The sequence below is a fragment of the Balaenoptera musculus genome, chromosome 16 (assembly GCF_009873245.2).
Source record: "Balaenoptera musculus isolate JJ_BM4_2016_0621 chromosome 16, mBalMus1.pri.v3, whole genome shotgun sequence".
Lineage (NCBI taxonomy): Eukaryota > Metazoa > Chordata > Mammalia > Artiodactyla > Balaenopteridae > Balaenoptera > Balaenoptera musculus.
The window spans coordinates 64757908-64772769 of record NC_045800.1 but is presented as its reverse complement, the minus strand read 5'-3'; the positions used below and the strand labels follow the sequence as shown (position 1 = coordinate 64772769).

Here is a 14862-nt window from a genome sequence, read left to right as displayed (position 1 = left end):
GCAGCACCATTAACTTTCTATGCCTCAGTTTTTCCATCTGTGAAGTGGGGATTACAAACCAGACCACTGTGAGGACAGTAAGAGGGGGCAGGCCTGCGGAGGACTCTTTGTATTTTATTGGTTTGTGCCTCAGATGTTCCAGCATCATCTCACTGTAAATTCTTAGCAGGTGTTTACTCTGGAAGGAGGGGTTGGGATTTTGTATTCTGCTTAGAAGGATTAATGACACAGGACTCTCCCACTGCCCTTCCTATTGCAGGGAATCTTGATCACCTGGACGAAAGGTTTTAAGGCAACTGATTGCGTGGGGCAGGATGTAGCGACCTTACTGAGGGATGCGGTAAAAAGGAGAGAGGTAACTATTAAAAGGATGTTTTTAAAAATCTTTCCTGTTTCTTTCAGGTTATAAAAGTTGTACTTGCTCGGGAATTCCCTGGCAGTCCAGTGGTTAGGACTCCGCACTTCCACTGCAGGGGGCATGGGTTCGATCCCTGGTTGGGGAACTAAGATCCCACATGCCACTCGGCAGCCAAAAAAAAAAGTACTTGCTTGCTGTAAAGAATTCAAACGATGCAGAACCCTGTGACAAGGGTATTAAGGTTGCCGCAACCGATGGCAATAAAAGAGAGCAGAACAGTTTTGTGTTATTAAAGGATAGTTTAAGGAATGTAAAATCATGGCTCTCCTCCAGCTCAAAAAAGGGAAAAGCAGCCCCTGACCGTGGGGCACAGCCTGGCACTGCCGCGGAGCACAGCCATCATCACAGCCCCCTTGCGACCGCGATGGAATCAAATGAGCAGGAAGCGCTGCGTCGTCGTGGCAGAACTTGGCACGTGCTCAGAGATGGCCCTGCTTCCTGACAGCATCCAGTCCTGAGCAAAACCCCACTTCTTAGAACCCTCCCTAAAACCACCAGCACAGGCTCAGATCCTATAACTGTGCTTTCTAGCACTTTCTGGCACGCACCATGGGATGTGTTTGCCCGTGTTGCAACCAACCAGTCAGGAAGCGCAGCTTTGTCCACTGTGGGTATGTTTCTGGTGGTCTTTGGCTGGAGGACATTGACTGACAAAATATAAAATGAAAAATTCTGAAGTTTTTATTTAACTCATTAATTAATGAAGGAATCAGAAGTTAAAAAAAAAAAAAAGGTCCGTTCAAGTGTCTCCAGTTCAGAAGAGCAGATTAATATACACAGGCAGTCAGGGAGACTGAAATGAATGGGTTGGAAGAAGGGTCGATTGTTCCTGGAAGAGTGTGCTAGACGACAGCTAATATTTCATTGAAAAGAAACCTGATGCCCTCTTTTTGCCCATTTCACAACTCTTAATCTCAGTGTTCTTCAAATGTACTTTCCATGCATATACCAACACACATTTAAAACATGGGAGTCATACCATGTATACTATATTACAGCTGGCTTTTTTCACTTACTATGAAACAGCAGTCTTTCGTATCACTACATAGAGGCCAACCTCATTCACTTTCTTGGCTGTGCAGGATTCCAGAGTTTGCCCGAACCAGGCCTTACATGCCCCTTTTGATCTAGATTTGGGTTGTTTCTCCTTCTGGCTCATATAAGTCACGCAATAAATACCCTTGTATGTGCCTTTGTGTACCTGCATGTTTGTCTCCAAAGAACAGATTCTGAGACATAGATTTGGTACTTCCATTTTGCCCTCTGAAAGGCTGTAATACTTTAACCTGCCAAGAGAAAGAGCTACTTGGACATTGTCCCTTGTCTCTTCTCCATTCTCCTGGGCTGCCTCTCTGGGACTCATTGCCATCTGTGAAATGGGTAGAATACTTCCTTTCTTCAGAGCTCAAGCTTCAGATACATCATTAATAATAGTAGATGTTTAGTGAAGAAGCATTTCATTACCTTTCACAGGCTGGTAAGGAAACTATTTCAGATGATGCACCAGCAGCTTTCTGACTGCAGTGCGGCAGAGTGACCCTGCAGAACTCAAGCCGGGCAGCGCTGTCCCTCCCCTAAAGCTAAACCTGTGTCTCTTTCTTTCCAAAGGAATTTGACCTGGACGTGGTGGCTGTGGTCAATGACACGGTGGGCACCATGATGACCTGTGCTTATGAGGAGCCCACCTGCGAGGTTGGACTCATCGTAGGTGGGTGTCCTGGAAGGTCTTTTTCTGGGGCAGGGTAGGCTGGGTTTTCCTGTTTTGTGGGGCCCTGAGCCAACAGCTCAGCCCTCGGTGTGAGACAGTATATCTGTCAGCACTGTCCCCTTAACCACCTCCAGAGTTTCATGACGGCCCGAGGCTGCAGGGCTCTCCAGGGGTTTCCCGTCCCAACACCCAGCCCACTAGGCTTCCAGCTGACTGTGAGCAGATTGTCAGGAACGGAGCTCTCCAGGAGTGCGGCCCCCAGGTGGCTCACACGCCCCGGTGGGCAGCGTGGGAGTGCTTGGAGCTGGCCTGGTCAGCAGGGCTTGTAGGGAGGGACCCGGGCAGGTGTTGCAGGGCCGGGGCCTATGGCTGGGAAGAAAGCAGAGCCTCCTCCTCTCCTGACTGTGGAGAAGGGCCAGAGGGCAGTCTGGGCGCCATTTGGCCTTCAGCACCAATGGTCCCAGCTGCTGAAGTGGGAGGCATATTACTGAAACAAAATCTGGGTCTGCTCACCTGTGCACAGTAAAGCCAATCTACTGACACTGGGTTGTGGTGAAGGAAAAGTGCAGCATTTTTTGTGTTATGTTTTTGGTATTTTGTGGGGGGGAGTGGGGATAGACAAAGAGTTAGATTAGCATGGGACCGAAAGGGCAGCGTTTATTGTGAGGCGCCATACAAGGAGTCCAGGACAGCCAATGCTCAGAAAGCCTGAACTAGATACAGTTCTGCACAGCCTTTTTTAAAGGCCAGGTGAGGGAGGGGCATCTCAGGGTATGTGATCAGCTCATGCACAATTCTCTGATTGGTTGATGGTGAGGTAACAGGATGGTGTCACAGGGGTTAATATTATCAGTCCTTAGGCTCCAGCAGGCCTGGGGCTATGTTGTCAAGGTCATCAAGTAGCTAATATCTTCCATTTGGTGGGGGTTTTAGCATCAGTAAAACAACTTAGGAAATGTGCATCAGACACTATTATCTAGGTACTTCAGAGAGGAGCTAAAGTAGAGGATATGGGAGAGGGGTCTGTCCCGGGAAGGCCCCATAGGGTCCTGCTCGGTTACAGGCAGGGGGATTATCTGGCTTTGCTGGTTGTTCCCTTATAATCCAAGCACAGTAGGGGTCTGGGCCTTGAGAGCACAAAATTCCAGAAGCATCTTGATTTAGGCTACAAGAAAAACATTTGCCTACCTGATCCTGCTCCTAGTGCCAGGGATGCTGGGAAAAGGCCCAGTTTCTTAGCTAACACCTGCAGAGCATCCCTGGACGGAGAGAGTCAGCAAGCAGCCTGCTGCGTGGACCTGGGAGATTGGGAGAAGCCTTCCTGGTGCCAGGAAGACCTTTTCATTTGTTAAACCGCTTTTGGCTCCTGTGGAAATTTAAAAAGCTAGGGAGCAGCTCTGGGTAAATGTTGTTTGGGGCCTGGCTTTGGGGCTCTTTGTTTCTTCCTTTCTTTTGCAAAGCTTTCTTTCTCCACCCGGCCCCTCCCTTCCTTCTGCTTATGAATGGGCTTAGGTGTGAAATGCAAAGCTAGAGTGACACAGCACTTTCTCTGCTTCGGGCCTGACCTCACCTTCCTGCCCAGAGGTCAGGCCCGCAAATGCGGGGGGGGGGGGGATGGAGGTGGGGGGTCAGGGTAGGGGGTTTTCCTGCTGCCTTCAAAGTCACTCTTTCCTTCTGTCATCAGTTCATCTCTGCTCAGAATGCCCATGAGCAAGAAATATAATTTACATGTTTTGGCATTCTTTGCACCCCTTCCATTTCTGGGGCTCCTCTTCTTTCAGTTTTACACTTTGGGTGAAAGGGAGCCGAGAAAACAAAAATAATCCAGTTATGTTACCTGAAAACTGGGTTGGCTTCTTGGTGGGTGTCGAGCCAAAAGACACAACCAAACCAAAGATCAGAAGGAAGGCTTTATTACTTGCAGCAAGTAAAGAGAACACTAGGGATCTTTCCCAAAGCAACGTCTCCTCCAACAGAAAAATTGGGGAAGTTTTAAGCTAAGGGTACGTGCATATTCTCGAAGGGGCTTAGGCAGAGGAGAATTCAGTATAGAATTGGGGCAAAGGTTGACAGAGTCCAGGCTTCAGTCGATTTAAGTCACGAGGGTCAGAAAAGGTCAACATCACCATCCCTTAGGTTCCACTTGATCTGGTGGTTGAGTGCCCAGTGGGGGTTTAAATTCTGCAGAACAGCTCAGGAAAGTGCTTCAGGCTAATCTTTACCACTGAAACAGAACTAGGAGTCTTTACAACTGATTTATTATCTTTGCTATTGTTACTTCTCATGCTTGATAACAGTTTGTCCTTTTGTTCCCTTAAAATCATTATTACTGAGACCTGTTCAAGAGCAAGCCTTGTGGCCAGGCTTAGATCACAAAATGGCTTAGGCCAAAATGGCTCCTCTTATATCAAGAGAGTCATGCCTGTTTGTCTTTCTCTGGGGACTCCCTACCCTGTCTGCTTCCAGGTACACAGTCAGAAGCATCTGTGAATTCTACTTGAGTTTCTTTAAAGGGCATAAAACAGCCAGAGCCCACTTGTCTAGCTGGTAGAGGTGTCCTTGTGTCCCTTAAGGATGTTGAAAATCCATCAACCTCTGTCTCGCGCCCAGGGTGGGTCCACGGTGCTCGAGGGCCTTGCGGCTGCAAGTGTGATCCCTGGCCAGCAGCATCAGAATCACCCGAGAGCATGTTAGAAATACAGGGTCTTAGGCCTCACCCCAGACCTCCTGAATCAGAAAATCCATCTCAGCAGCTCCTCAGGGGATTCAGGTGTATGTTAAAATATCTGTGTGAGGGACTCCTTGGTTAGTTGATGGTTTTTAAATTTCCCGTCCATTCACTGAGACAAGGCCAGTGACCACAAATTTGGATGTCTGGAGATTAAATCTGCTGTGAAAGTTTTAGAACGCTTCCTCTCAGCATCTGTACCTAACTACTCCTAGTCGAGAACAGTAAACAGTTTGTGGTCCAGCCCTAGTCCTTGGGGGGCCACAGTCTGACTAGCCCTACCCTGGGGAGGTCAGGGATGGAGATCAGAGGCTCCTGACCCCCTGGAAGCCATTTGTCAGATTGTGTGTATACAGTGTAGGGGTGCACTCAGGGAAACGTCCCTTTTCTCAGGAGAATCATCAGACTTTCAAAGCGATCTGTGATACCAAAATGGTGAGGAACCTTGCTTTAGAAGGGCACCCTTGAGATGCTCAGGACACTGTCCTTCCCTGAACTAACGGTGGGCCTCATTCTGGAACACACAGGAGAGTTTATTCAGGCAGAGTCCACGGCCAAGTTTGATAAGAAAAGATAAGTGGACATGCATGGTGGGATAGTAGACAACCGCTCCATGTAATATTTTATATTTATGTGTGTATATACGCATAAATACAGTATATGTGTGTGTACGTATATGTGGAGAGAGAAGGAAAGAGAAATAGGGAAATATCCTTCCAGTCTGAATGCTGCCTAAACTTCCACTATTGAAAATACATCCCTTTGTTGTAAGACCATCTTGTATTAAAATAAACATAGCCCTTCGCGGACAGGTAAACACACGAGGCTCTCGGTGTTGACATCTTAGTATAAAGTAAGTTAATCAAATGCTCTGGGCAGTTTTAACTCTGACTTTGCCTTTATATTTTGAGATTTTCCTGGAAGACATTGGGAAAGTGAAGCTATTACTTTGTTCATCTCAAAAGCGTGCCCCTCTCTGTGGAGCCCCAGGCCCCAAGCCTAGCTGCAGGCCCCCTCCCCACTAAGCACGGTGGTGTGGCCATTCATTCTCCCCTCGTGTATTTCAGGGACGGGCAGCAATGCCTGCTACATGGAAGAAATGAAAAACGTCGAGACGCTAGAAGGAAACGAGGGCCAAATGTGTATCAACATGGAGTGGGGTGCCTTTGGGGACAACGGGTGTCTGGATGATATCAGAACGATCTATGACAAACTGGTGGATGAATATTCTCTAAACGGCGGGAAGCAAAGGTAATCCCACCTGGTGGAGGAGACGGGACGGGAGGGCATTCTGCCTGTTACAGTGGAAGAAGTTTCTAGGAGTGGGGTTTGCACAAAGCCTGGAGACTGTGGTCCCTCAGGTTCACTCCTGACCTTGCCTTTTGACCCAAGGAGAGCAGAGAGCTTAGGGGTGGAGGGCGGCGGCAGCACATGGTACAGGATGGCCCAGGGTTGATGTCCTGTGCAGGTGCCTCTGGGGACAGGGTAGCAGCGGCTACACTACTCCTCTCAGTGACCGGGTTTATCCTGGAACATTCTGGCCTTCTCATTGCTCTATGTTTCTTCCCAGACGAATAGAAATCAGACTAATAGAAATCTGTTGGTCGGCAGGTTTTTGCCATGTTTAGTAGGACACACTTGACCTGCAGTTGTTAAGGGGCAAGGGAAATTAGGATGCCGCCAGTGGGAGTGGGGGGCTCCCCGTCACGGGCGAGGCAGAGGCCCGCCACCGCCAATTCCTCCTTTTCCCACGGCAGACCTCCTGCACCGCCTAGTGGCTATTTGGACCTTTGCAGCTCGGGTGTCAGTGACCCTCCCCGAGATGGCAGTGTCCACCCTTCCCAGCATAGAGACAAATGACCCCTTGTCTCAAGCTCCCAGGGATCAGGCCATCCTCTGCCATAGCCAAGACGAGGTGGTCTAAGCCGTGCCCCCAGGAACAGAATGAAGAGCTGGGGGTAATACCTCCCAAACATAAGTGATTCTCCAGCTAACCTCAAGATTTTTGTCTTTTCCAAATACCACCTATGCTTAATGTTTTTCTTTAAATCAGGTTGTATTCTTACGTTTAATGAGGAAGGAAAACCAATATTACCAAAAAATGGATATAGTGAAGAACAGCGTTATTTCAATCCTAGCTACTGTGCCTACCAACAGCTCTACAGGAAGACCCCCTTTGTTATAAGGGAGATCAGTAGGGGTTGGAAGGGGTTAGAGCCATATCAACATCAAACTTATCAACACCAAGGAGATGTCTCCTTGATGGAATGAAAAGGACTAGATGGGAATTGATGATAGTAGTGCTATTTCGTGTTTTTCCTGTGGACCACTCGAAGTCTTCTGGAGTATCCAGATTCCAGTGGAGTCGTGCCAGCTTGGGGACACTGGGATGGGGTGTGTGCATGGAAGCATTTAAAGCCCTTGTCATTTCTTGAGGCTCCTGAGCATGGAGAGGACAGGAATTAAAAGCCCCCAAGAACAGGTGACCCTCAGGGGTGTGGTGGCCGCCTGGGTCCTCCAGCCTGTGTGGCTTTATCACTCTGTGAGTACTTGACCAGCACTCTGGGTTTTGGCAAAACCTTCCAAAAATCTAGTGGGAACTTTCCCTGTGTTGTCGTGTTCCTTAAAGCCGTTTGCTGGTTCTACAGGTATTGATTGAGCACCTGACTGAGAGCAGCGCTGAGCTGTGCTGGGCCCTGGGACTCAAAGCTGAGCAAGACACACATTCTCTGTCGCCTCAAGGCTTTCGCTGCAGGGGTGCCAAGGGGCGGAGGACCTGTGTGTGCTGTGAAGGAGGGAGGGTGCGTGGGAGCTGAGATAGGCAGGGGGAGGACAGACCTCTTGGAGCAGTGCTGGGCAAGTTGAGAGCTGAGAGCTGGAGTGGGGTTTCACCAGGCAAAGGCAGGGAGTCAGGTGAGGAAGAGGATGGTCCTGCTGGTACTTTCGCGTCTGATCCCGGGAGGGTTGGGGCTTCCTCAGTCCTTCCCGGTCTCACGCTCTGCCTCTGCTGGGGAGCACAAGGCTGGGAGCACGGGTTGGTGATGCCCGTGAGGCACAGTGAGGCGCCCGGGGTTACCGTGAGACCGCAGGCTTCAAAGAGACGCCCAGTCCCCTCCTCTCGTTTCAGGTATGAGAAGATGATCAGCGGCATGTACCTGGGTGAAATCGTCCGCAACATCTTGATTGACTTTACCAAGAGGGGATTCCTCTTCCGAGGGCAGATCTCTGAGCCGCTGAAGACTCGGGGCATCTTTCAGACCAAGTATCTCTCTCAGATCGAGAGGTGAGTGGGCAGGGCCCTCCCTATTAGAGGTGGACCTGGCCAGGGGGCTGTGATGGGGGCAGTAGGCAACATAGGGGACATTTTGGCCATTTGTGAGGGTTTTCTTCTTCCTCTGGAGTAGTAGGCCCTGAGCAGTTGCATTTTGAAGTTCCATAATTTTACTATAAATCATTTCCTTTTATTCATCCTGTATGTTAGGGCATTATATTGATTTGTTTGAAATCATCCTGTGTGTAAGTAGGTTACATTTCAGGGTAGGAAAGGTGCATCACAGATATTTGTATTGAAGGACCATTGAGTCCAAAAGAGCCAAGCACCCCTGGTCTGGCCTCACCCTCTTTTCCTCTGAAAGGCAGCCTAGGATGCATAGCGCACCGCCCACCGTGCCCCACAGCGAGCTGCTTCTGTCTTCCTCCTGTTTTTCTCATGTAGAGTGAACATTTCATCTGTGCCTTTGCCATCTTCCACAGTGAGCTGTGAGAAGAGGTGGAAAAGTGCTCAGCAAAAGAGCTTGTGCAAAAGCCACCTTCATTTTAGAATGGTCATGATAGCAGCACTGATATTGGCTCGGCTCGGGTCTGCTCCTCGCTTTCGCCCAGGCCTGGGTCTGTAACCTTCAGGTAAAACTCACTGCCCACCAGAACCCACGCGGTGAAGTGCTAGCTGCAGACAGCGGCCCTGCGGCACTGACCCTGGAGGACTTGAGCACGTGGAGTGATGGCATTTCACAGCTGCAGGGAGGGGGGCGCACCATGATAGGGAACCAAGTTCCCCACTGCTTCCTCTCCTCATTCTAAGTTCACCCAAGAGCCAAGTGTGGAAAATAGGAGCCAGAAAAGAATGAGAAGAAAATATCAGTGAATATTTCCTGTTAACATTTTTTTATTGTGGTAGATATATATAACATTAAATTTACCATTGTTACCATTTTGGAAGTGGACAGTTCAGTGGCATTAAGTACATTCACATTGTTGTTCAGCCATCGCCACCATCCATCTCCAGAACTTTTTCATCATCCCGAGCTGAAATTTTGTACCCATTAAACACTAACTCCCCATTTCCCCCCTCCCCCCAGCCCCTGGCAACCACCCTTCTACCTTCTGTGTCTATGAATTTGACTCCTCTAGTGACTTCATGTAAGTGGAATCATATAGCATTTGTCCTTTCACATCTGGCTTACTGCACTTAGCATAATGTCTTCAAGGTGTGTCCATGTTGTAGCATGTGTCAGAATTTCCTTGCTTTTTAAGGCTGAATAATTCCTTGTATGTATACACTACATTTTGTTTATCCATTCATCCATCCATGGACACTTGGGTTGCTTCCACCTTTTGTCTGTTGTGAATAATGCTGTTATGAACATGAGTGTACAAATACACGATCGAGTCCCTGCTTTCAATTCTTTTGGATGTATACCCAAAAGTGGAATTGCTGAATCACATCATTATTTTACTTATTTATTTGGAGGAACTGCCATACTGTTTTCCACAGTGGCTGCACCATCTTAACATCCCACCAGCAGTATATACAAGGGCTCCAACTTCTCCACATCTTCGCCAACACTTATTCTTTTCTGTTTTTGTTTTTCTTTTAATAATAGCTATCCTGATGGGTGTGAAGTGCTGGGGAAGGTCCTTTCAAGTGTGATAGCAAAGGGAGAGATCATAAAGAAAAAATTGCCAAATTTAGCTGCATAGTTTCTATAAGTTAAAAACAAAATCAGTCATCAAGCTTAAAAGACAAACAGAAAACTAAGGAAAACATTTGCATTATATATGCAAGATGCAGAGCATGGCATGGTGGGCAAGAGCTTTGGCAGGTCTGGTCTTGAGACCTGCTCTACCCCATTGGCTGTGAGCTTTGGGTGAGTTACTCGATCTCTCCGAGCCTCAATTTCCGCATCTTTAAAATGGGAATAATCATACATGGATCAGTTGGCTGTTAGGAGGAGGAATGAGGTGATGTATGTAAAGCACATGTCACATAGTAAGTCCTCAAAAAAGGCTGACTGCTCTTACCACTGCTGTTGTGTTCATCATCAGTCATCGTCAACTCTTTCAGTTTAATGAGAAGGAGACAAATATCTCAGGAGAACAAGAGTTTTGGTATAAGGTAGTTCATATGGCCAGTAAACAAAAACAAAAACAGTAATCCTCACTAATAGAGAGGAGCACAGATTAAACCAGTGCGATGCCATTCTTACCAAATTGTCCAGTGTTTCTAATTTTTAAAAAACATTTATTTATCTTATTTATTTTTATTTTTGGCTGTGTTGGGTCTTCGTTGCTGTGCGCGGGCTTTCTCTAGTTGAGGCGAGCGGGGGCTACTCTTCGTTGTGGTGCGCGGGCTTCTCGTTGCAGTGGCTTCTCTTGTTGCGGAGCACGGGCTCTAGGTGTGTGGGCTTCAGTAGTTGTGGCACGTGGGCTCAGTAGTGGCTCGTGGGATATTCCCTGACCAGGGCTTGAACCCGTGTCGCCTGCATTGGCAGGCAGATTCTTAACCACTGCGCCACCAGGGAAACCCCTTTCCACTGGGGACCAGTAAGGCCAAATACTCTGTTAGAGACAGTAAATTGATACAACTTTCAGAAAGGCACTTGGCAATATGTATCAAAAACCTTTGACCGATAAATACCCATCGACAGACAAATGGATAAAGAAGTTGTGGTACATATATACAATGGAATATTACTCAGCCATAAAAAGGAACGAAATTAAGTCATTTGTTGAGACGTGGATGGATCTAGAGACTGTCATACAGAGTGAAGTAAGTCAGAAAGAGAAAAACAACTATCGTATATTAACGCATGTATGTGGAACCTAGAAAAATGGTACAGATGAACCGGTTTGCAGGGCAGAAGTTGAGACACAGATGTAGAGAACAAACGTATGGACCCAAGGGGGGAAAACCGCGGTGGGGTGCGGATGGTGGTGCACTGAATTGGGCGATTGGGATTGACATGTATACACTGATGTGTATAAAATTGATGACTGATTAAAAAACAAACAAAAAACCTTTGACCGAGAAATGTTATCCTAAGGGAAAAATCTAACTTGCACACAAAGACTTGTAAAGAGGAATGTCATCAGAGTGTTACTTTATGTTAGCAGAAAATTGCAAACAACTTAAATTTCTCTAAACTGGCTAAATAAATTATGGTCATCCCCAGAATAGAATACTATGGCAGCTTTTACCAATCTTGGTCTCAGATAAGGAGGTGGGAACTTGCTCAGATGTATGAAGCATGGAAGAAAGCAAGAAAGAAAACCATATATAAAGGACAAGCCCGCAACATTGTTAATCAACTACACTGCAATATAAAACAAAAATTTTAAAATAAATAAATAAAGAACAAGCCTATTCACATATCAGAACAATGACATTGTTTAATGATATTCAAGAAAAATAGATTGGAAGGAAATATATTTAAACGTTAATAGTATTTTCCCCAGTGTTGGGATTGTAGATAGTTTTAATTTTCCAATTTTTAATTTTTCTAGATTTGCTAGTTTTTCTACAACTTAACATGTAATACTTTGGGAATCATTAAAAAAAATAGACAAATAAATGTTATTTTGAAGGGGAGAGAAAACCCCATGCCCCTTTTCGTGGATGAGTGCAGTGATTTGGGGCCGGCTCCTTTGGAGTCGTTGGCTTCTGTGCTGCTCTCGTGGGTCCTGCTTCATCCAGCCTCCTGGCTTTTGTCCCCCACAGCGACCGATTAGCGCTGCTGCAGGTCCGGGCCATCCTCCAGCAGCTTGGCCTGAACAGCACGTGCGACGACAGCATCCTCGTGAAGACCGTGTGCGGGGTAGTGTCCAAGAGGGCCGCGCAGCTGTGCGGCGCGGGCATGGCTGCCGTGGTGGATAAGATCCGCGAGAACAGGGGGCTGGACCACCTCAACGTGACTGTGGGCGTGGACGGGACGCTCTACAAGCTTCATCCGCAGTGAGTGGGGCTTCCGGTGGGGATGGGCGGAGCTTCCTGGGCAGGCAAGGCCCCTTTATGGCTATGGGACATCAGGATGTGATTCCCACCAGGAAAATTTCTCGCCAGGACACAGCCAACCTGCAGGCTGTGCGGTCTTGGGGCTTGTCTGGGACGAGGAAATGAGCTGCTCTGAAGTTTACCTGGGATCCCTGGGGAGGTGGAGGAGCGGCTTCACTTGGCCAGCTCACACCTGTGGCCTGGCATTTCCTGCTTTCCCCTCCCCCTGGGCCTCTCTTATCCATGTGGGGAGCAGGAAAGGAGGTAAGGGTGGGCGTGGACTTACCCATCAGCCTGGCCCGGAGGCTGTGTTTGGTAAGCGGGAAGAGGGAGTGAAGGAAGGGGGAAGAGGGCCCACTGTCTTGTCCACCTGCTAAATCAGTTTGTCAAGAGCCTTGGAAGGCGGCGGTTTTGGCCCCGGGCTTTGTAGCAGGGAGGCGGGTGGGATATGACCTCCCTGACATTTTGGTCAGGTGTCCAACACCCCATGCTGGAGGAGGAGAAGTGAGCCCGTCCGCTCTTTGATCTACCACACATCCCAAAGCTTGGCTCTTATGAATAGAGAGACCATATTATTGTTGAAACGGAGGTACTTTTGCCAGTCAAGAGAGTGCTACTAATAATCACACTGGACTGTCCCCAGTAAACTGGGCCATTCACTCTACTTAAAAGCAACCTCACCCAACTCAGTGCAGGCATTGCCTGCCTACGTCATGGCCGTGGCTTGGGATGAAAGCATCTGTTCGGCTCCACCCTGACCTCTGTCTCTCCACCTCCATAGCTGTCCTCGTTGTCACTGTGGTTTAGAGCTAGGCTTTGGAGCCGCACATGGACACGCTTGGTTTTAATCTTGGTACCACCATTTAGGAGCTGTGCTCAGTGGTTTCATCTCTGCCAAGTCTCCTCTTCTTCATGGGAAAATGACCACCGGCAGGCCGGACATTACATATATAAAGTGTGGGACACCTAGTAGGTACCTAACAAAGGGCAGTCAGTATTACCTCTAGGACCCCCACTGCCCTGAGCTTCCTCAGCCTGGCGCTATCTCATTTTCAGCACAAAATGCAAGAACCCAGAGTCACCTCTTACTTAGAGATTATAGTTCACGGGGGTGGGGGGCTCCCCCTCTTAGCTTCAGGTGCTGGGCTGGGGTCTCAGAGGGCTGCAGCTGGGGGTGGGCGATGTTCGTTTCCATGCAGCCTGCTGAGCTGACCCAGTGCCGGACCAGCTTGGCCCGCCTCAGTGGTCCACACCCAGGTCCCAGCACCCCTTCTTGGTTTTCGGTCCCCTCGGACCCTCAGGCTTTGAGGATGGGAGCCGTCTGGGTGTGTTACTCATGCCATAGCCCTCAGAAGGTGTACAGAGCAGCTTGTTTTGGATTCTCCGTTGTGCCTCCCTGCTGCAAATTGTTAACAGGACTGGCTGTAAACCCACTTTCTCCCAGCCATTCTCAGTAAGCCACAGCTGCTTCCAAGCAGCCCCTCCCATCTCGCCTCCCTCCTTATTGTTAGGGTGCTTCAGCGTCTTCAGGTGGGTCTGGTGTCTCTCCTCATATTCCTCTACCTACCCTTCTCTATTTTTGTCCTTTTTAGCTTCTCCAGAATCATGCACCAAACCGTGAAGGAACTGTCACCAAAGTGTAACGTGTCCTTCCTCTTATCCGAAGACGGTAGTGGCAAGGGAGCCGCCCTCATCACGGCAGTGGGCGTTCGGCTCCGGCAAGAAACAAGCAGCTAAGAGTCCTGGACCCCCAGCCTGCTGCCCTTCCAGCACTTCTCTCTTCAAGCAGCGACCTCCTGTTCTGCCCAGCGAGCTGTGCTGGGAGACGCCGGCGCCAGAGCCCGCCAGCACCACCGCGGGGAGGAAAACAGAAGCCAACTACTGGCGCATAACGTAGGGTACAAAATAGAGTGTGTGCTGTTGGTAATCTCCCTGACCTCCAGATCCCTCCTCACCTGCCCTGCCACTTTGCATGATTTGACTTCAGCCTGGTCGTACGTTCCCCACATGTGAAGTTTAGTGGCGTCCGTTTCTAACTTATGCATTCGTCCAACAGTTATTTATTGGCCCAAGATGAAAAGTCACACCATCTGAAAGGCCTTATGGGCCTCCGCAGCCCGTCCTTGGGGATGTGTCCCCCGTGTGCAATGTATTATCACCAGCAGACACTGCCGGGACTCCTCTTCCCACGGGTGCCTCAGCCGCCGCTTCCTCCCGGCCCCGCGCCCATTGCTGTCTGGTGTCCCATCAGGGCGTGTCAATGCCACTGAACTGTGTGTCTGTGGAACTGGTCATAGCCACATTGTGACAGTCTTGCATTCTGTCTGTCTTGGGGAGGGGAGGTGGGCAGTCCTGCGGGAAAGTGTCTTGTCTCCGTTTGGGTAAAACGAACCAATCAAGAAACAGTACGCTCATTGGAATTTCCCATCGCTTTTGTGAGCCATGTTGTATGACCTAGTAAACTTTGTATCAATTCAAAGACCCGAGTGATGCTTAGTGGCTGGGGAGTGGGGAGGACATCGGGGGATGTGGCAGAAACCAAACCCTGAGGGGTTTGGTGGCCTTCTGGGTCAGGGACAGAGCTTGAAATGAAGGCTGTGTTCTTCAGCGTGCAGCCTTCTTTTGGCTTGAGGACTTCTGTACTCTCCCCGCAGAGGGTCAGGAAGTAGCCTCTCCCCTTCTTCTAGCACCTGCCCTTCCAGTTCCCCGCTCCAGCCCCGGGGGTCTACCCCAGGGAG

The 14862-nt window shown here is 48.9% G+C and overlaps 1 protein-coding gene across 2 annotated transcripts in view; it reads left to right on the top strand.

Annotated features, from left to right (window-relative positions):
* Positions 1 to 14603, top strand: part of HK1 (hexokinase 1) — a 71054-nt gene extending 56451 nt beyond the window's left edge. The window contains exons 13-18 of one of the 2 annotated variants that reach the window (XM_036828246.1): positions 260 to 355; positions 2027 to 2126; positions 5922 to 6105; positions 7982 to 8137; positions 11852 to 12085; positions 13717 to 14603. In XM_036828246.1, the coding sequence (XP_036684141.1) occupies positions 260 to 355; positions 2027 to 2126; positions 5922 to 6105; positions 7982 to 8137; positions 11852 to 12085; positions 13717 to 13861 (915 nt within the window). In that variant the 3' untranslated portion in view covers positions 13862 to 14603. The remainder of the gene's footprint in view (positions 1 to 259; positions 356 to 2026; positions 2127 to 5921; positions 6106 to 7981; positions 8138 to 11851; positions 12086 to 13716) is intronic. The other variant, XM_036828247.1, reaches the window with a different exon arrangement.
* Positions 14604 to 14862: the final 259 nt, after the last annotated feature.